The sequence below is a fragment of the Bos mutus genome, chromosome 23 (assembly GCF_027580195.1).
Source record: "Bos mutus isolate GX-2022 chromosome 23, NWIPB_WYAK_1.1, whole genome shotgun sequence".
Lineage (NCBI taxonomy): Eukaryota > Metazoa > Chordata > Mammalia > Artiodactyla > Bovidae > Bos > Bos mutus.
The window spans coordinates 20,138,431-20,159,246 of record NC_091639.1 but is presented as its reverse complement, the minus strand read 5'-3'; the positions used below and the strand labels follow the sequence as shown (position 1 = coordinate 20,159,246).

Here is a 20,816-nt window from a genome sequence, read left to right as displayed (position 1 = left end):
GAAGGCCTACTTTTACAATTGCTGATTGGTTCACTTGCATGCAAATAAGTGATTCCAGATCTACTTTCTCATACCTGTGACAGTTTTCCCCCAATCAGGCCAATTTTTTAATCTGGTTAACCTTTTAATAATAAATTCTGTTTCGTTTATAACAATTCAGACTACTTTGTTTTAAACACTTGAAGTCACTCTCGCCAGTGCTTTAAAATTACCAAAGAAGCAAAGCTCGAGGCACAGTTCTGTCTCCTATTTGCAAGGCCTGTTTATACCTCCTTGAAAGCAGTAGCATTACATCTGAATCTAGATTTTAGACAAGGGAGAGGAAATGAACTGTGGTCATCCAGACAATTCTGAATACCATGTTTCCTATTGTACACAAGATGCAGAAATAGAGCGTGAAAATAAAGGGTAAGGGGAAAAAGTACATCACTTGAAGGGAGATAAGGAATTTCGTAGCCCATATAGCTACAATCTTTCGAACTGGAAAGGATCAAATTACATCTAGTTTAGGCACAAAGGAAGGTCAGAAATAGTTCTTCAGTCCAACCAGTGAAAAGATTAAACACACACACACACACACACACACACACACACACACAGAAATGGAAGAACCCATTGTTTAACGCCTGTATTTTAAAGTTTTTATTACCAGCATCATCATCTTCGACTGAAACCAGTTTTTAGCTAATTCTTCCAATACCATCTATCTTTTCTGCAGAGAGGTGTGTTCCCTGAATTTGCCTTTTTGCCTAACATTCCCCAGGCTCCTTAACCTTCCGCTGCTGCTGCTGCTGCTGCTAAGTCGCTTCAGTCGTGTCCGACTCTGTGCGATCCCATAGATAGCAGCCCACCACGCTCCCCCGTCCCTGGGATTCTCCAGGCAAGAACACTGGAGTGGGTTGCCATTTCCTTCTCCAATGCATGAAAGTGAAAAGTGAAAGTGAAGTTGCTCAGTCGTGTCCGACTCTTAGCGACCTCATGGACGGCACCACCAGGCTCCTCCGTCCATGGGATTCTCTAGGCAATAGTACTGGAGTGGGGTGCCATTGCCTTCTCCGCAGTTAGTCAGTTCAGTCGTTCAGTCGTGTCTGACTCTTTGTGACCCGGTGAATCGCAGCACGCCAGGCCTCCCTGTCCATCACCAACCCCCGGAGTTCACTCAGACTCATGTCCATCGAGTCAGTGATGCCATCCAGCCATCTCATTCTCTGTCGTCCCCTTCTCCTCCTGCCCCCCAATCCCTCCCAGCATCAGAGTCTTTTCCAATGAGTCAGCTCTTCGCATGAGGTGACTGGAGTTTCAGCTTCAGCATCATTCCCTCCAAAGAAATCCCAGGGCTGATCTTCAGAATGGACTGGTTGGATCTCCCTGCAGTCCAAGGGACTCTCAAGAGTCTTCTCCAACACCACAGTTCAAAAGCATCAATTCTTCGGCGCTCAGCCTTCTTCACAGTCCAACTCTCACATTCATACATGACCACAGGAAAAACCATAGCCTTGACTAGACGAGCCTTTGTTGGCAAAGTAATGTCTCTGCTTTTGAATATGCTATCTAGGTTGGTCATCACTTTCCTTCCACGGAGTAAGCGTCTTTTAATTTCATGGCTGCAGTCATCATCAGCAGTGATTTTGGAGCCCCTCAAAATAAAGTCTGACACTGTTTCCACTCTTTCCCCGTCTATTTCCCGCAGACAACCCCTAAAGTTTTAAATTTGTGACCTAGGCTCGTAGCGCCTCCTAGTGCCTTATTAAGGCAAACACAACCACCTTCAGGCGGGAAGCCTCTTCACCACCCACTTTCCTAGATACAATGTGAACAGGTTGATTGTGATTTATTTAATCAGCAATTATTTATTTAGCATCTATCATGTTAGGAACATTCTACCAGGAACTTGGGATGTCCAAATATAAGATTATAACAAATAGTATCAAATCAAAGAGGAAAAGAGACACTGTAGAGTTCGGGCTTCCAAAGAAACAACAGCCTTAGATTCCCTCTTTCCCTCAGACAATGATTTGCAGATACTGAAATTATCAGATACTATAACATAACAATTTCCTGAAAGTTTAAAGAAATCAAAATCTGATAATGCAATCAAGGAACAAGGGACAATAAAAATTAACCTAATTTTTAAAATTAAAAAAACATAGGAATTCTAGAAATCAAAAGAGCTATATTCCATAAAGATAGAATTAAAATCTACTGATAAGATGAAACATTCGGGACCTCATATGCCCATGATTAAGGTAAGAGCTGACAGAATTAGCAGGAGAATTTCAAATTTAGAGCTGTTTGTCAACTTTTCATTATATTAAGCTTATAAATTCTCATAGCTAGCAAACAAAAAAAAATGTGTATGCTTATAGAAAATTTGGACAACACAGTCAACAAACTTGATCTATCTTTGTGTGATTCCCGTATTTCACACACAGAGAATGTCCAACTTTTAAAGAACACATTTAATAATCTCAAAAATTCAACACTGGCTTCAGAAAATGTCACAATGGATACAAAAGAATCAGTTCCATATATATGACACTCTTTTATCATAATCTAATTAAAGAGCAATAGAAAAGATTTTTTTTAGGATAATAAAAATAAAACAAACTTGATGTATGATTGGAAACTAAAAGCACACTTCTAAATACAATGAATTAGAATATTATCCCAGAAACTATGCAATATTATGAGATAAATATAAATGGAAATAATACACATGAAAATCGTTGGATGTATCTAAAGGTGTACTAAAAGGGACATACATAATATTAAAAGCATACTTTAAGGAACAAAATTCACTAAAGATATACAAAATAGGTGTTCAACAACAACAATGAAAAGCTAGAAAAAGAACAAGAATATTAAAAGCATACTTTAAGGAACAAAATTCACTAAAGATATACAAAATAGGTGTTCAACAACAACAATGAAAAGCTAGAAAAAGAACAAGAAAGTAAATCAAAATTATGTCGAAAGAATTGGTCTTAGAATTCTTAGTGTGTTGTACTGTTGTGAATGATGCTCTGTTTCAATTCCAGATAGGCCATTGTTAATGTATAGAAAGGCCATGTATTTTTATGTGGTGTACATATTTACCAACCCTACTGAGTTCTTATTTGATTTCCTTGTGTGTTTATAGGTTCTCATGGATTTTCAAGTTGACATATTATTTTAAGTATGTCAACCTTAAAATTAAAAAAATTTATTTTAAATAGAGATAATTCATAAACAACAACCTTGTTCTTTGAAAAGTCTTATGCTGCTGCTGCTGCTGCTAAGTCTCTTCTTCAGTCATGTCCGACTCTGTGGGACCCCATAAGACGGCAGCCTACCGGGCTCCCCTGTCCCTGGGATTCTCCAAGCAAGAACACTGAATGGGTTGCCATTTCCGAAAAGTCTTATAACAATAAACATCTATAAAAATTAATGAGGAAAAAAATATTGTGTATGTGAAAAAATTATACAAATAGAAAAAAGGACAGTTGCTACCAAAAGAGAGATATTAAGCTTAACAGAAAACAATTTTCAAGAAAAACTTAAGTAATGGGCTGAATAAACAAGTTATGATTATGGAAATAGGACAGGCAGTTAAAAAACAAATTTCTTGTACTCTTCAGTCTAAATGATACCACACTTGGCTGGGTTTTACAGGCTAGTGAAATTTAAGTAATTGATAATCCCTATTTTGCAAATGTTTAATAGAAAAATAGCTATCTTGTTTTTTTTTTTGTTTTTGGCAAATTGTTTACCCTTACCTAAATTGGACAGGAAGAACACAGAATGAAAGAGAGAAAGAGATGAGAAAAAGTTATAGTCTCATTTTACTTATGAAATTCCTTTTTTTTTTTTTTAAAGCTCTATTTAGAATGCAAGCAAATGGAAACCAAGAGATAACATTATTTAAAAAACAATAGTATATTATGTTTGGTTTATTATAAGAATGGAAAAAATTTTAACATTCGAAATCTGCCACTGTAAGAAATTAAGAGAAAAGCTGTTATCATTTGCATAGATACTAGGAAAGTATTTATTAGAATATCACACACCTTCATTATCAACATTTTTAACAAACTAGAAGGATAAGGAGTAGCGACTCACTTTATAAGAAGTAGGTACAGTGAGCACAACATTTAATAGTGTAATTTTAGAAGGATTCCAAAACTATAAAAAGACAAAAGCTTTTTGGTACTACTCTTATGCAACGTAACACTGAGGGCCTGGCTAATATCATAAGTACGAGAAACAAGAAGGATAAGTATTCAACAAGAAAAGACGTTATCCTTATTGTTTGAAAATAATATGTCATTGTGAAAATTAACAAGAATCTATAAACAATTAGATCTTTCTGAGCATAAGAGGGTTACTGAATATATGAGTACCACATAAAAATTCATGGCTTTTCTGGATTTGAAATAGAAAATTCAGACATTATTTACAACAGTAGAATACATTCTAATGATTCTAAATCCAAGAAAAAATATTCCAGATCTGTATATATAAAACTATGAAATCCTGAAATAAAAAAGAAGATTCACTCAAACTAAGAGACAGCTATACATTAGACTTCCTTCCTCAGTGATCAATGCAAAGAAATAGAGGAAAACAATAGAATGGGAAAGACTAGAGATCTCTTCAAGAAAATTAGAGATATCAAGGGATCATTTCATGTAAAGATGGGCACAATAAAGGACAGAAATGGTATAGACCTAACAGAAGCAGAAGATATTCAGAAGAGGTGGCAAGAATACACAGAACTGTGCAAAAAAAGATCTTCATGACCCAGATAACCACGATGGTGTGATTATTCACCTAGAGCCAGACATCCTGGAATGCGAAGTCAAGTGGGCCTTAGAAAGCATCACTATGATCAAAGCTAGTGAAGGTGATGGAACTCCAGTTGAGCTATTTCAAATCCTAAAAGATGATGCTATGAAAGTGCTGCACTCAATATGCCAGCAAATTTGGAAAATTCAGCAGTGGCCACAGGAATGGAAAAGGTCAGTAATTCTAATCCCAAAGAAAGGCAATGCCAAACTATGTTCAAACAACAACAGAATTGCACTCATCTCACACACTAGTAAAATAATGCTCAAAATTCTCCAAGCCAGGCTTCAATAATATGTGAACCATGAACTTCCAGATGTTCAAGCTGGATTTAGAAAAGAAAGAGAAACCAGAGATCAAATTGCTAACATCCTCTGGATCATCAAAAAACCAAGAGAGTTCCAGAAAAACATCTACTTCTGCTTTATTAACTATGCCAAAGCCTTTGACTGTGTGGATCATATCAAACCGTAGAAAATTCTTAAAGAGATGGGAATGCCAGACCACCTTACCTGCTTCCTGAGAAATCTGTATGCAAGTCAAGAAGCAACAATTACAACTGGACATAAAACACATCAGGTGGCTGAATTATTGGAGTTTCAGCTTCAGTATCAGTCCTTCCAATGAATATTCAGGACTGATCTCCTTTAGGATGGACTGGCTGGATCTCCTTGCAGTCCAAGGGACTCTCAAGTGTCTTCTCCAACACCACAGTTCAAAAGATCAATTCTTAGGCCCTCAGCTTTCTTTATAGTCCAACTCTCACATCCATACACAACTCCTGGAAAAACCAAAGCTTTGACTAGACAGATGGACCTTTGTTGGCAAAGTAATGTCTCCGCTTTTTAATATGCTGTCTAGGTTGGTCATAGCTTTTCTTCCAAGGAGCAAGTGTCTTTTAATTTCATGACTGCAGTCACCATCTGCAGTGATTTTGGAGCCCGCCCAAATAAAGTCTGTCACTGTTTCCACTATTTCCCCATCTATATGCCATGAAGTGATGGGACCAGATGCCATGATCTTAGTTTTCTGAATGTTGAGCTTTAAGCCAACTTTTTCACTCTCCTCTTTCACTTTCATCAAGAGGCTCTTTAGTTCTTCTTAGCTTTGTGCCATAAGTGTGGTGTCATCTGCATTTCTGAGGTTATTGATATTTCTGCTGGCAATCAATACATATGGCTAAAATAGCGATAATAATAGTTCACAGGTGTGTTAGGAAGATTAAAGGTGTTAACATCTGGAAAGCACTAGGAAATGTGTACACCAAAAAAAAAAAAAAGCAAAAAAAAAAAAGTAAATAGAAGTAATTGGAGATGGTTGTGTGTTACCTGCACCCAAGGTTGCACTGTTTTGCGGGCCCCACTCTCTTTTACCTTCCTGGGCCCTCTCCTCCATAAAACCAACAAAAACAGTAACATTATTAAAATTACATAAAGTATTAGAACATTTAGTAGAACGGTTTCATCGTTCTAGTTATATGGTATATTAGAACATTTTCGTCGACCTAAAACTTCATTTTTAATTCTGATTTTAGATGAAATTAAAATACATTCGTGAGCGTCCAAAAATACTGTGGGCTGTACGCTCCGTGTCTACTCTAGCTTAATGGATGTAGGCCCTTCATGCATCTGAAGATGAAACTTAAAACACATATTCAAGTAGGAAATAATAATAATCCACACATACATACACATACACCCACTTAATCCTCAAAGTGTCCTACAAATATGAGAGCGAATAAACGGGTGGTGCAAGGAAAGTGTCTTGGGGACTAGTTATGACGGAAAGTGCCTTTTCAGAACAGGTTTTGAGAGGAGGAAAAAAAAAATTAACAGAGGGTGATGTCTTGTTTCTCGGTCTTCAAACAACTCCGTTCTCCGCTTCAATAAGTGAAAGTGAAGTCGCTCAGTCCTGTTTGACTCTCTGCGACCCCATGGATGGTAGCCTACCCGGCTCCGCGGTCCATGGTATTTTCCAGGCAAGAATATTGGAGTGGGCTGCCATTTCCTTCTCCAGGAATTCTTCCCAACCCAGGGGTCGAACCCGGGTCTCCTGCATTGCAGACAGACGCATTACCGTCTGAGCCACTAGAAAGCCCATCAATAAGTGAATGCCCCCTTAAACTGTTAGGGTCTCTCATTTCCACTGGCAGATCCAAGAGAGGCTGGGGGTAGGCTGCACTTGCGCAGCAGTAGGGGTTGGTCATGAGAAACCAGAGTGGTGGCCGGAAGCCTACAACTTACTGGCGACTTCGTAGGGGAGCCGAAGGTGATGTACACGTAACGTGGGGCTCCAGGAAAAACAGCGGAGCATCAAGTGGGTTGGGAAGACCCAGTGAGGGAGACTGTGCGGCGGGCCGTGGCTATGGGAGGCGGGACAGACAGAGGTGGGGCATGGAAGGCCCATGCTATTTTGTATGGCCACACCAGAAGGAGGTGCTAATTTTTAGGACTTGACACTCAGTTGAAACTCAAGGCGATTTTCCAGTTTTGTGTGACTGGTAGTATCATCCCAGGTGGCGCAGTGGTAAAGAATTCACCTGCAATGCAGGTAGACCCGGGTTAGATCCCTGGGTTGGGATCCCAGGAGAAACGGGATGGCTGCCGTTGGGTTGCAAAGAGTCCGACACAACTGAAGGGGGGTTTCACTTTTTTTTTTTTCTCCCAAGTGTGATCCCCGGATGCATTAGCATCACTTTGATAATTTAGAAATGCAAATTATTGGCCCCTACTCCAGATCTAGTCAATCTAGTGAAACTGAGGTGGGGCCTAGCAATCTGCTTTTCAAAGCCCTTCAAGTAGCGCACACTTAACTCAGAGTGCTTCAAAGTAATGTCTTCCCGTTAATTGAGGTGTTGAAGGTGACTTACCATTTGTCAGCTTAGATAAACTAAGTTGTTTACCTTCGAGATTGTTACCAAAGCCAAAACAGTTCTTACGCCTTACCCACTCAAAACTTAATGGTAGAAAAATGAAAAAATTGTTTGTATAGAAAAGGGTTATCTAAGGAGAAGGATTTGAATTAACAAAAGGTGAATTCCAGTTATCCACAGATTTTATTAAATGTGGAATCTCACAGATGTTTTGCCATTCTCTCCTTTAGACTTCCCCCACCTAAGTGAGTAGATGGTAAATAATAAATTTCCAGTAATTAGGCCTATGATAGAAATAAATTCTATCTTCATGATTTAAATAAAATGACAAAGCTAAAACACCTTGTTTAGGCTCTTCCACCTAGGTAATGATCTCCTTCTCCTTTGCAGGTAAATCAATGTGCAATAAATCAGGATGGGTAGGATTTTAATGGGATATACACAATAATCAATTACTTCAGGCAGATCAGACATCATACTTCATAACTTCTATGGCCAGATTTTCATTTTCTGTTAACTGTTTGCATTCATTTCTTCTCTGTACTCTTATCTCACCCCTGATTGAAGAAACAAAAATGGTTTATATGTTAGGTGCCATTTTACCGTCAGCATTAATATTTGCTATACAAAAAAGAGGGTTCTGTTTACATATGCTTCTATAATGTGCTATGAGGAATCTCTACTCCAATGTTACCTACACTTTATTAGCATTAATAGATAATAGTCATTATTAGCATTAATAGATAATGACTCAAAACATAGGGCTTCCCGGGTGGCTCTGCAGTAAAGAATCTGCCTGTCAGTGCAGGAGAAGCAGGAGATACGTGTTCGATCCCTGGGTTGGGAAGATCCTCTGGAGCAGGAAATGGCAACCCACTCTATTATTCTTGCTGGAAGTGTTTGGAGAGCAGTTGGTATAAGTCAAGGGGAAGACTGCTGAAGTTGCTCGTCTGAATAAAGTACAAAAAATAGTCTTCCATGAGACAATTTCTGGATTCATAGTTGATTTAAACATGCAAAAGTATATGACAGAACAGACATAAGAAGCAAATAGTTGTAGAACTCGAGTTATAGTCAGTGATAGATGAAGTGAAGTGAAAGTTGCTCAGTTGTGTCCAACTCTTTGAGACCCCATTCTCTAGGCCAGAATACTACAGTTGGTAGCCTTTGGCTTCTTCCCAACTTAGGGATCGAACCCAGGTCTCCCGAATTGTGGGTGGATTCTTTACCAACTGAGCCACAAAGGAAGCCCAAGTTTTTAGGAGTGGGTAGCCTATCCCTTCTCCAGGGGATCTTCCTGACCCAGGAATTGAACTGGGGTCTCCTGCATGGCAGGTGGTCTTTACCAACTGAGTTATCAATTCAAAATTGTAAAAATATAGTTTTTCTTGTGACTGTGTGCAGAATTAGCCTTATTTGAAGAGATATGGCCTTTTCCCTTTGCTAAAACGTGATCTGTTGGCTTTTGGAATGTATTGCTTCTTATGTCTGTGCTGGATAAAAGATAAGAATATCTTTGTGTACCATGAGGCCTTGAGCTACACTGGGTAGTCTAATAGAATCATTTTTGTTGGGTTCTTTGGGTCATGCTGTATCTATACTAGATCCAGAGGGAGTGGGTAAAGATCCAGTCTGGACACCAAGGCTTGATTGAGTTTCCCTAGTTAGCAATACATATTGTGTTTCACACATCATTGCAGGAAGGTATTGTTAACAGTTGGTGACTCCGCTGGAGGAGTACTACTGGAAGCTCTCAGTTTGGAACGCCCTTAGACTCTGATCCATGTGTCTCTTCCTTTGCTGATTTTGCTTTGTGTCCTTTTGCTATAATGAACCCTAATCTTGTGTATAATAACTTTCAGTGAGTTCTGTGAGTCCTTCTAATAAATTACATCGTCTGAGGGTAGTTTTGGTGAGAACTCTGAACCCTGCAGTTGGTGTCAGATGGACCATCCCTTAGCTTTGCCACTATATTACCATGGTATTAATATTACTTATCACTAAAAAATTGGGATAGTTTTTTTTTTTTACCTTAATTTAATGAGTTTGGTAGTTCTCATGTGAATCTAAGTCTATTCGCCTGCAAATTTCCAAAGAGTGATAAACACTTGTTCAGGCTTTGGTGAAAGATAAAGGGATATGAAAGCAGTTAACTGTAAGCATTCTTGACAGTCTTACAAAACTGAGAACTCCTTTAAGTCAAGGACAACCTTATTTGTCTTTGTATCTCCGGTACCCATGTCAGTGACTAGCCTGCTGCTGCTGCTGCTGCTGCTGCTAAGTCGCTTCAGTCGTGTCCGACTCTGTGCAACCCCATAGACGGCAGCCCACCAGGCTCCCCCGTCCCTGGGATTCTCCAGGCAAGAACACTAGAGTGGGTTGCCATTTCCTTCTCCAATGCATGAAAGTGAAAAGTGAAAGTGAAGTCGCTCAGTCATGTCTGACTCCTAGCGACCCCATGGACTGCGGCCTACCAGGCTCCTCCATCCATGGGATTTTCTAGGCAAGAGTACTGAAGTGGGGTGCCATCGCCTTCTCTAGTGACTAGCCTAGAGACATTCAATGACTATCTCTTAAATAAATTGATGTATAAATAAATAACTTGTACAATTTACCAGGGTATTTTGACATACATCAAAATCTCCTTATAAACCTTCATAACTTAATTCTTCTTTAGTTTCTTCTTTTACCAAGCTTCTGGTAACCCTTAATTTGTTACCTTACATTTTTTTAAACATTGTATTTTCTTTCAATCAGTCATCAGTCTTCACTCCTATATTTTAAATAAATTTTTAACTTCTTAAAGTTCTTATCAATTTTAAATTTCATTAATTTTTTTCTTAAGTGTTATTTCTTCTCTTTTCAAATGCCAAAGTATTTCCTGGGATTATAATTTTGTATTATATTTATTTTCTTTAATTTCTTTTGTTTCAAAAAGATCAAACCTATCATGCATTCCAAAACAATCATGCATCAGAGATTTGCTTTACTGGTAGTAGTTGGGGATTTCTCAGCTGAATTAATTCAATTCATTCAATATTTTTTTAAGGTATTGACTACTATCTGAGATAATGTTTTATTTAACATAAAAGGCTACTATTTTGTCCTTTAAAACCTCAGAAAAAGGAACTATCAGAACATCATGTGGGAGTTTTATTGACTTTGTAGAAAGTGGTCTATTATAGTCTATGTTGCTGGAATTCCTAAAAATGTACCAAGTGGAAAGGTATTAAGTTTGGGTGATTTTAGAGCTTATTTTTATGTAATCTTTAAAGCACAGATACTTTTTACATTCAAGATTTATAGCATAAAAAGAATCATGTGGTGGTTTTAAAATACACAAATTCTTTTAATATCCTTACCTCAAAAGATGGATCCTAATTCCCCTTCTGAATAAATGCCAGATTTAAGTGACTTGCTTCTAATGAATAGAAAGTAGCAGAAGTGTCAGTGTGTCAAAATTAGGTCACAGAGGCATTCCTGCCATTCTCTCTGTCTCTGATTTCTCTTTCTATGGGATAATAGCTACTGTGCTTTGAAGCAGTCTCTTCCATCCTCTGGAGTAACTGAGTTCTAGCCAGCAGACATTTGTCTGGGGAATCCTCCAGCTACAGTCAAGCTTTCAGTTGACTGCAGTGTTTGCTTACTTCTTGACTTCACACTCCCCAGAGACCCTGAGTCATAACTACCCAACTAAGTCATTTAAGTGAAGGACAGGAAAGCCTGGCATGTTGCAGTCCATGGGGTTGCAAAAAGTCGGACACAACTGAGTGACTGAACAACAACAAAGTCATTTCTGGAGTCCTGATCTCAGAAATTGAATGAGATAATAAATATTCATTGACTTAGGCTGCTCAGTTTGGAGATAATTTATTATACAGCAGTAAGTAATAAAAGAGAACTCCCACAATGAAGTTTATGAAGCTACCATAACTTTAGGGACGAAATCTGATGAAGGCAAACCCAAAAGAGAAAAATCATAGAATGATTTTATGTATGAATAGTAGAGGATTTTAAATATCCATGTAAAATATTAAAATTTGTCCAGGCATCATTTAAGATAAAGATACAGCATGACCAATAAGGGACTTCCCTGGTGGTCCAGTGGTTAAGAGTCCGCTTGCCACTGTGGGAAAGGCGGGCTGCATCCTTGGTCCAGGAAGATCCCACATGCCGAGATGCAACTAAGCCCATGTGCCGCAACTACTGAAGCCCGTGAGCCTAGACCCTATACTCTGCAACAACAGAAGCCACTGAGATGAGAAGCCAACCTGCCACAATGAAGAATGGTCTCCGCTTGCGGCAACTAGAGAAAGCCTTTGAGCAGCAAGAAAAACCCAGCACAGCCAAAAGAAAAAAAGAAAAGAAATGACCAAATAAGATTTGGCCTAGAACTAGAAATATGGATTAACATTAGAATATCTATGTGTACTTTGTTGCAACAGGCTTAAGGAGAAAAAGCACATTATTTCATCAGATGCCAAAAATCCATAAATCACTCCTAATAACTCATAATAGAATTAAAAGGAAATTATATCAATACAATAAAGACTACTCACACACATATGTAATATTAGAAATCACAAACTACCAAAGCTAGTTCCATGAAAAGGAGGAAGAAATGGTGACATCAGCTAGCATGTCTAATATGGGATAGTTTGTGATTTTAGCTAACAATAATTTGATAAAAGATAAATTGTTATTGGAAAGGATATCAAACATTTTTTCTGTGCTAATGATAGTATTATATGAAAGTCAAGATAATCCATCAGATATTAACATTAACAGAAGTTAGTAATTAGCAAGACACAAAATGCTTGTGAATAATCAATCACTCCCTTCCACCCCACCATTAGAATTTCAAACAGTGCTTTTTGATCTGATGCCATATGTCCACCCAGAAAATCAGCATTAAATTTGTAAGAATTATAGAGTTTAGTTCTGTGTCACACAGTAACCCTTTTTTGTTATATCATTTCACTACATTTTATGAGTAATCCATCAATTCTAAACAATTATGGGCCCTGATCATTTAAATCTCACATCTGCATCATTTTCTGTTTGTCCTGCCACTATAGTTAGATGCATGCCAGACAATTTTATTACCAATTCCAGATCTCTTAAACTCATTTTTACATCCCTCTTTCTGCATTTTGGATAATTCCTTGAGATCTGGTTTGCTATTCATGAAAAGTCTTTAACTGGGTCCAATTTACTATTAAGCTCATCCAGTAAGCTTTTAATTTTATTCTCTCTGTATAGAAAACAAATAGAAGTTCTAGAAATATTTATTTGCTTCAAAACTATGTGATCATTTTTTGTATGCTCTTAATCCTTCACATATTTCAGGTTTTGTTTGGAAATATATTAGTCACTTGAAGTCTGTATCTGTTAATGTGTGCTTTGGTTTCCATTGTCTGTTCTTGGTCATGGTGTCTTTTGCTAATTTTGGTTGTGAAGCTGCTCTTTCATTTTCTTGGCTATATATTTGTGGGATTTATTAAGGCCTAAAATGAAGCTTACCGTTTCAGAGAGGATTTGTATTTGCTTTTACCGGGTGCCCAAGGGGCACCAAAACAGTTTGGGATATTTCTAAATTAAATTATCAGCCTAGGTGTTTTGAATCCCTATTTTATTCTGTTCACGCTGAAACAAAAAAGTGTGAAGCCTGGCTTGTATTCCAAATTCTCAGCAGTGGAGTTTACTTGCTCAGCACCAAGTTTCAGGACAGATTCTTTGCCCTCCATTATCTACTGTGAATGAATGTGTGTATTTATTTCTAGTTCTTTTTGGTCTGGTGTCTCAGCTTCACTGGGAAAGTTCTTATCATGCCTCCCCACCATGGCTAGGCTTCACATAACACCCTAAAAAACAAAGCTCAGGTTTGGGTAAAAATCAGCAGAGGTGCTTGGGGTTTCACATGGGCCAAGCCCCTCGGACTGAGTGTTCCTTACTTTTATACTGGCTCTTCATTGCTTCATCCTCAGCCCAGGCTCATCTACCTGGCAATTTTCTTGGTTACCTCTACTGATTCCTTTCCTCCTGACCACTCCCTCCTAGTCCCGCCCCCCCTCCCTCCCCGCCCCCCCTCCCACTCGCCTCCGCGTCCCAGCCTCTTCCGATTTATCTTCTTGGCAAAATGTTATTTCCCAGAAGGGAAAGCGCTTATTTCTATCCTACCTAGTACACATTCTACCAGGAAGGGTTTTCCTTTCCTTTCTACTTCCTCTCCGCCCTTGATGCTTGGGGACATCCGGGAAAGCAGAAGGAGTGCTCAAAAGGGGGCCTGAGCCAAGTAGACAGACTCCTTTACCGATGGGGAGAATGATAACCGGACATCTGAGACCCAGAATACTTTAAAGCTGAATGCTGCCCCCAGAGGACTACAAATTAAATAGGACTTTCTGGGAAAGAAATTATAGCAGCTGACAGGATTTGAAGGCTTCCTTTTTCTTTTCCTCGGTGCCTTCAGGATAGAGCCTAGGCTCCTCCTCACCACAGAAACTGCACCAATTACAAAGCAAGGAAACCAGAAAAAACCTTTGTAACATTTTTGCGAAAATTCATTGTCTTCAGCATTGTCCCCCTCCCCGAAATACATGTACATGTGGTTTAAAAAATGAAAAAAAAAAAAAAAAATAAAAATGGGTGGAAAAGCTCTGAGTAGAATGAAGTTGATTAGAGCATGCTCTTTTACATTCTGGGTAAGGGTTCATCGCCAAATTCCGGATCACCGTCAGGATCAACTTGAAGACCTACGTACGGAAAAGAAAGCTGTACCTTAAACGGCATTTTCAGGGCAAATTGATAAATGGTTTCGTAGTATCATGGTTCTATGTAACTACTTGCTTGTAGTGGGCATGCAATGAATGGAACGTATTGTCTAGCTTGCCCATAGTAATCTTACGCAGATGCAATACAACCTTAAAGAATGCTAGTGAAAATTTAAATTTGGTAGAAATCGGAATATAGCCTTTGTAATGAAAGGATTACAACTCATTTGCTGAAAACATGCGTGGCTCTTAAAAGAGCCTTTGGGGTTAGGTGTAAGGACGCTTACTTGGCAAGTTTACTTGGAGCTGGTGTACTTGGTGACAGCCTTGGTGCCCTCGGACACGGCGTGTTTGGCCAACTCCCCGGGCAACAGCAGGCGCACGGCCGTCTGGATCTCCCTAGATGTGATGGTCGAGCGCTTGTTGTAATGCGCCAGACGCGACGCCTCCCCCGCGATGCGCTCGAAGATGTCGTTGACAAATGAATTCATGATGCCCATGGCCTTGGACGAGATGCCGGTGTCCGGGTGGACCTGCTTCAGCACCTTGTACACGTACACGGAGTAGCTCTCCTTGCGGCTGCGCTTGCGCTTCTTGCCATCTTTCTTCTGCGCCTTGGTCACCGCCTTCTTCGAGCCTTTCTTTGGGGCTGGAGCTGACTTGGTGGGTTCAGGCATCTTACCGATAAAAACTGCAACAGTTACACTGACAGCTGAGAAAATAGTTGCTTCCAGTGAGGCCACATTTATTTATAGACGCGGTATTCAAATGAGGTTCGTAAGACTTCGCTCAGGATTGGATTAATTTTATTGTGGCGTCATAAACACGAATGTAAATTATTCTAACAGGTCTACCTTTTCATTGGCTGCCTTGTTACTTTGCTTTGACCCAATCACAGGGACTACTCTAGGCTACCCATAGCTAGTATAAATACCCTGTTCAGGAAACTGCATTGTGTAATTCACAGCTACCAGATCCAAGTAGTTGAGAACATGCCAGTTTTGGGTTTGTAACTAAAGGCAATTTCTCTGTTCCCTTGTGTAACGCTGAGAATGGGCTCGGGCCCCGTACATAGTGGCCGTCTTAATGTCCTCTTGGGGCTGGTGAGCAAGCTCGATAAGAGCATTATCCTGCGCCTCGGGGCAGGTAACCAATGGACAGCTAACTATAATTGTAGCCGACACTCCAGCTTGTGGGCTGGGTCACCCTGTTATAAAGTTCACCATTCCTTATCTTCGTCTCCTACCATTAGCCCTGATTATTAGAAAATCCATGGTGGTTAAGATACTGATGTCCCAATATATCCTCGTGGAAGAAAATGCAAGTAACCCATTCAATGACTAACCCATCTAAATTTCACACTTGGGGTTTACAAAACCCTACAGAACGTAGCGTCTATCTGCAGAATTACTTCTCTCAAACTTATACTGGACTTTATCGTGCCATTTGAGGCAGTTGGGAGTTTACGTCAAACCAGCCCACTGTTCTGTGAGCCTTGTACAGGGTAAACCAAGTTAGGCGCAGGCCGATTTACCCGTTTAACTCCACGGTTCGCTGGTACTACCGTCATGTTTTACGAAAACTGTTAAGACCCACCTCCCACCCCAGCGGGGCCCGCCCTCTACTTGCTGCCTCTTCCGCCCGACCACGCCCCCCTAAGTGTGCAACAGCTCTTTTCCCGAGATCTTTGGGTGGCTCTGAAAAGAGCCTTTGGGTTGTGTCGAGCTTCGAAGCCGGAGGCCAAAGAAACTTCCTATTTCTTTTTGGCCGCCGCCTTCTTTGGCTTGGCTGCCTTGGGTTTGGCGGTCTTTGGTTTAGCCGCCTTGGGTTTCACCGCTTTGGCCTTTGCTGGACTCTTGGGCGCCTTCTTCGGCTTGGCTGCTTTCGCTTTTTTCGGACTCTTTGCTTTTTTGGCTCCTGCAGCCGCAGCAGGCTTCTTCGCCTTCTTTGGGGTCTTCTTGGCGCTCTTCTTGGGGGTTGCCGCCCCAGTAGCCTTCTTCGGCTTCTTAGCTGCTCCTGCGGGCTTCTTGGGCTTGGCCGCACCCGCCTTTTTGGCTTTGGGCTTGGCTTCCCCAGTGGCCGCCTTCTTGTTGAGCTTGAAAGAGCCGGAAGCCCCAGTGCCCTTCGTCTGCACTAGGGTGCCCTTGCTCACCAAGCTCTTGAGACCCAGCTTGATGCGGCTGTTATTCTTCTCCACATCATAGCCGGCAGCCGCAAGTGCCTTCTTGAGCGCAGCTAAAGACACGCCGCTGCGCTCCTTGGAGGCGGCGACAGCCTTGGTGATGAGCTCGGACACCGGGGGACCAGACGCCTTGCGCTTCGCAGCACCTGCGGCCTTACGGGCCTTCTTTTTCACAGGCGTCTTCTCGGCGGGGGCCGGTGCAGCGGGCGCGGCGGGCGCAGTCTCGGACATGTTGAAGGCGGGCGTAGGTAGAGCAATTCGAGCCGGAAGCAGAGGTACTGGCCGGGACTCGGGCCGCGCCGCTGCGCCCGCCCGTTTATATAGGGCGGAGCTGCGCCGTGATTGGTGCGCTGTCCAGCCCGCCTCGCTGGCAGCCGCAGAGTGTCCTCTCGGATCCCGAGTTGTGTTTGTTACACCTCAAAAAATGCCAAAAATATCAAAATTCTCTGCATCGAATTGCCCGATTTTTCTCAGAAAGTGATCCCCGAAGCCTCAGGCTTTACGCAGGTCTCAAATTATGAGGAAAGCACAAAACCTTATGCCAAAAACCTGCAATATTTCCCGCCGTGCTCGTCAAATTTCGACTCAGAGAAACAAAACTTTCTATTTTCTTAGTAAATTATACACTGATCTTTAACTGTGGAGTTTTCTGACCTCTCAAATATGATTCTCCAAGTGCTTAGGTTCTTATGTGTCCAAAAACCATGTCACTGGCATTAAGATTTTTATTATAAATCTGCGCTTAAGTGAGGGAAGTAACACAGGCTCCTCGGAGAGTCCTGCCTATTGAGCCGAGGGCATTTGAGTTCATCAAACTGGTTTAGTTTAATGCTAAACAAATTATTGCACAAGTGACGTTAAATTTTGGACCCCTGGGACATCAACCTATGCAGCCATGGTTTTATTTGTGTCTGCCGCGTCTGGATTTTTAAATAATTCCTTAGGATAATTCTCTTCCTTTCTGCTCCCAAGGGTTGGGGGCGGGGCTGTTGCTTCTCTTCCTCCGGACAACTGCTCCAGGACTTTAGATACCTTGAATTCAGGATATTTGTGAAGGAAAGGGAATCCAAAACATAGTCAGGGTACACAGATGGAAAAGGATTAATTTTCAAATAACACACAGATGTTGTCCATAAAGTCACTGGAAGTGGCAGTGCACTTGGACGATATGTCTGCAGTCCTGCTGGATTCTTTTGGCATGTGCTTCAGAATCAAATAGTAATATACTCTTAGGATTGAAATTCAGGCATTGATCATAAGGGGAACTAAATGGAAAGTATAGATTGTAACATATCTGTTCCCATTACTAGAGAAACTCAGACCTGTTATCACTGTGTAGCTGATGAGTGACTAGTCCACACAGCAAAAATGGCTTCAGTCATGAAGATTAAGGCCTTTCTGCTTCCCAGCACTCCATGAAAAAGAAAATAAGTTACATGTAGGATTGAATGGTCTTGGAGGAGGGCATGCAACCCATTCTAGTATCCTTGCCTGGAGAATCCCATGGACAAATAAGCCTGGCAGGCTACAGTCCATAGGGTTGCAGAGAGTTGGACATGACTGAAGCGACTTACCATGCAAGCAGAATTGAATGACAAGTTCAGATTTCCAGCTCAGACACAGAGCTTTGAGGAATCATCCAAGTTAAGTCTTTGTCCCCTGGAGACATTCTTGCAAGGTCTTCAAAAAAGTGGTTTTGTTTAGGTAGTACACATTGGCAATCGCTAAAGCAGTACATGTTGGCAATGAAAAACTCAACTAAAGGAATTATTCCTGGAAACTGGTCTGTATGGAATTGTCTTCAAAATCTGCGGGTCATGTACTTGAAAGACGTGAAATTTTGTCCAGTGTTATAAGGTGATATGATACAATTCTGTGGGTGTGGCTGGTTGCAACATAGCATTAGACATCAAATTAATTTTTAGTTCCATTGCCCCCAATTTCCTCCACACACAACAGATTCTACCACTGTAATAAGAGGATACAGATAATTGATACATTAATGAAATATCTCAAAACAGTCTAGTTTAATTTTTTAATGCTGAATCTGATATAAAAGTCATATAAATTATCAATATTTTGAATGACTTACCATATAAAAATTTTCAATGTAATTTGTGCATGCTAGTGAAAAATAAATTTATGATTTCTTATATATTGAAATAAAATGGAATGAATAAGATTCTAAAATAGATCAATTGATGGTTACTACAGAAACTGATTCTATGGACATTTTAACTCAGAACAGTGGGGTTATACTCATTTTCAATGACAAACAAAACCACTCCCCTAAATAGTTGAAATCAGCAAAACAGACTAAAATTAAAATTCTCTCCAATGCTTCACTTTATTATATGTATCCCTAACTAAATCAGACTTTGAGGCACTTAAATCCTTCATATTCTGTGATCTTTTAAGTCACCTGTGCTCATGTCCTGTGGTGCAGTTTGTTTTCTAAAAAACATAAAACTATTTGACAGAATTAAGGAAGACATCAAGGATCTGCCACTATCACATCAAACGTTTATTTGAAATAAAAGTAACACCAAAATGTTCCATTTTCCAATTGATCTATCAGTTAAATCAGAATTACATAGGGTGTTGGTATGACTGTGTGTGTGTGTGTTGTAAATGTGTTTTAAATATAGATTCCAGAGTCTTGGCCCAGATAATCCTGAATTCTCCTGAGAAGACTCCTGTTAAGAAGTGCATCCAGGATTCCAGCTTACAGCTATCTGACTTCAAAGCATTTGCTCTCAACACACGTGTTTTTCAGGCCACAGGTCTGAATAATCATTAAAGGTTGTGAAATCAAGTTATCAAGTTTGTAGCACAAGGTCAAAATGTTTCCCTTTTAATGAACTAGAATAGAATACAAAATATCAGAGCCCAGGGCATGCAGTTTCAGTTGTCTACACAGCTTTTTTTTTTTCCTGCACTTCAAGGCATGCAGGTTTTTATCTTCCTGACCAAGTATCAAACCATCACCCCTGCAGGGGAAGAACACAGTCAGCCACTGGACTGCCAAGGAAGTGCCGTCTACACAGCTTTTTGACTGTGTTCTGGGTGCCCCCATGTAAAATGTATTTCCTACAGTACAAGTTACATGGTTGGATTTGGAGAAGTCTTCCTGAAGCAATTTCTTGAAACTTTATAGCCATTAAATATTCTCGTGTATTAATCTCTGACGAACTAAAAAAAGTAACTTCCTATTATTGGCTTTTTAAAGTCTCTAAGAAACCCCGAGTCATAGAAAATGGGAGCACTCTACACATTTCCATTTTGAACAAGACAGTGTGCTAAGAGGAACTTTGTGATTTGTAGAAAAGCTGAAAGGAAAGGGAGGCTTATACTTGGTTCATTTACTCCAAAATTCTGGGCTCTAATCAAACACTTGATTCTGGACTTTCCTACATCAGTAGGTTACCATGATTGTATTATTGAAGACAGGGTTTGGGGAAGAGGTGCTTTTTTTGGATAAACAAATTTTCCCTTTTCCAGCTTCCTCATAGGAGTGTTGTTGTATGAGCACAACCAAGATAATGCTGTGAAGACCACCTGTAAATCACTGTCTGATGAAGAAGACTCCCCTTTGTGGACTCTTAAGAGTCACACTATCTTGGCTTTTGGTACAGAGCTTTTCTGGAAAACTTTTCTTAAAATGGGCTATATATTATTTTATAAATTGTTATTCTTTTTATTTAATTCAACAAATAAAACAGGGGGAGAGGGCATACCCAAGTTTGCAGCATTGTTTGGAACTGTAAAATATTGGAATGAACGTTAATATTCACATAAAAAAGTGAATAAATTAGGACACATATGCACAGTTGGGTAATATGCACCTACAAAAATGAATAAGGACAATCTCCATGAGCTACTAAGGGATGAATTCCAGGACAGATGATTAAGTGAAAAGTCAAATGCAAGAGTATCCATAGTATGATTCCCTCTGTAAGGGAATGATGAAGACATAAGAAAATACATTTTTTGTTCATTTGTGCAAAAGATATACAGGAAGGATAAACCAAAAATGAAAGAGAATTGTTATCTCTGGGAGTGGGGATTAGAAGGGAATGGGAAAGGGAGGAATGGGAGCAGAGTCATAGTGATGAAGAGGCAGTGACAGTTTTCTGAGTATGTCTTTTTGTACAACTCTGACTCT

General features: G+C 40.1%; 2 protein-coding genes across 3 annotated transcripts; both read right to left on the bottom strand.

Annotated features, from left to right (window-relative positions):
* Positions 1-677: 677 nt before the first annotated feature.
* LOC102278875 (histone H2B type 1-M) lies at positions 678-15,185 on the bottom strand. 2 transcript variants are annotated; one of them, XM_014477127.2, is made up of 2 exons: positions 14,757-15,185; positions 678-8,253 (listed from the first exon to the last, which is right to left on the bottom strand). In XM_014477127.2, exon 1 carries the CDS (start codon positions 15,144-15,146, stop codon positions 14,766-14,768), a length of 381 nt encoding a protein of 126 aa, XP_014332613.1. In that variant the 5' UTR covers positions 15,147-15,185; the 3' UTR covers positions 678-8,253; positions 14,757-14,765. The 2 variants fall into 2 exon arrangements, with proteins under 2 accessions (XP_014332613.1, XP_005892272.1); XM_005892210.2 differs by lacking the exon at positions 678-8,253 and adding an exon at positions 11,551-14,451.
* An 897-nt stretch (positions 15,186-16,082) lies between these two features.
* On the bottom strand, positions 16,083-16,930 carry H1-4 (H1.4 linker histone, cluster member). The gene has a single exon (XM_005892209.2). It carries the CDS (start codon positions 16,880-16,882, stop codon positions 16,223-16,225), a length of 660 nt encoding a protein of 219 aa, XP_005892271.1. The 5' UTR covers positions 16,883-16,930; the 3' UTR covers positions 16,083-16,222.
* Positions 16,931-20,816: the final 3,886 nt, after the last annotated feature.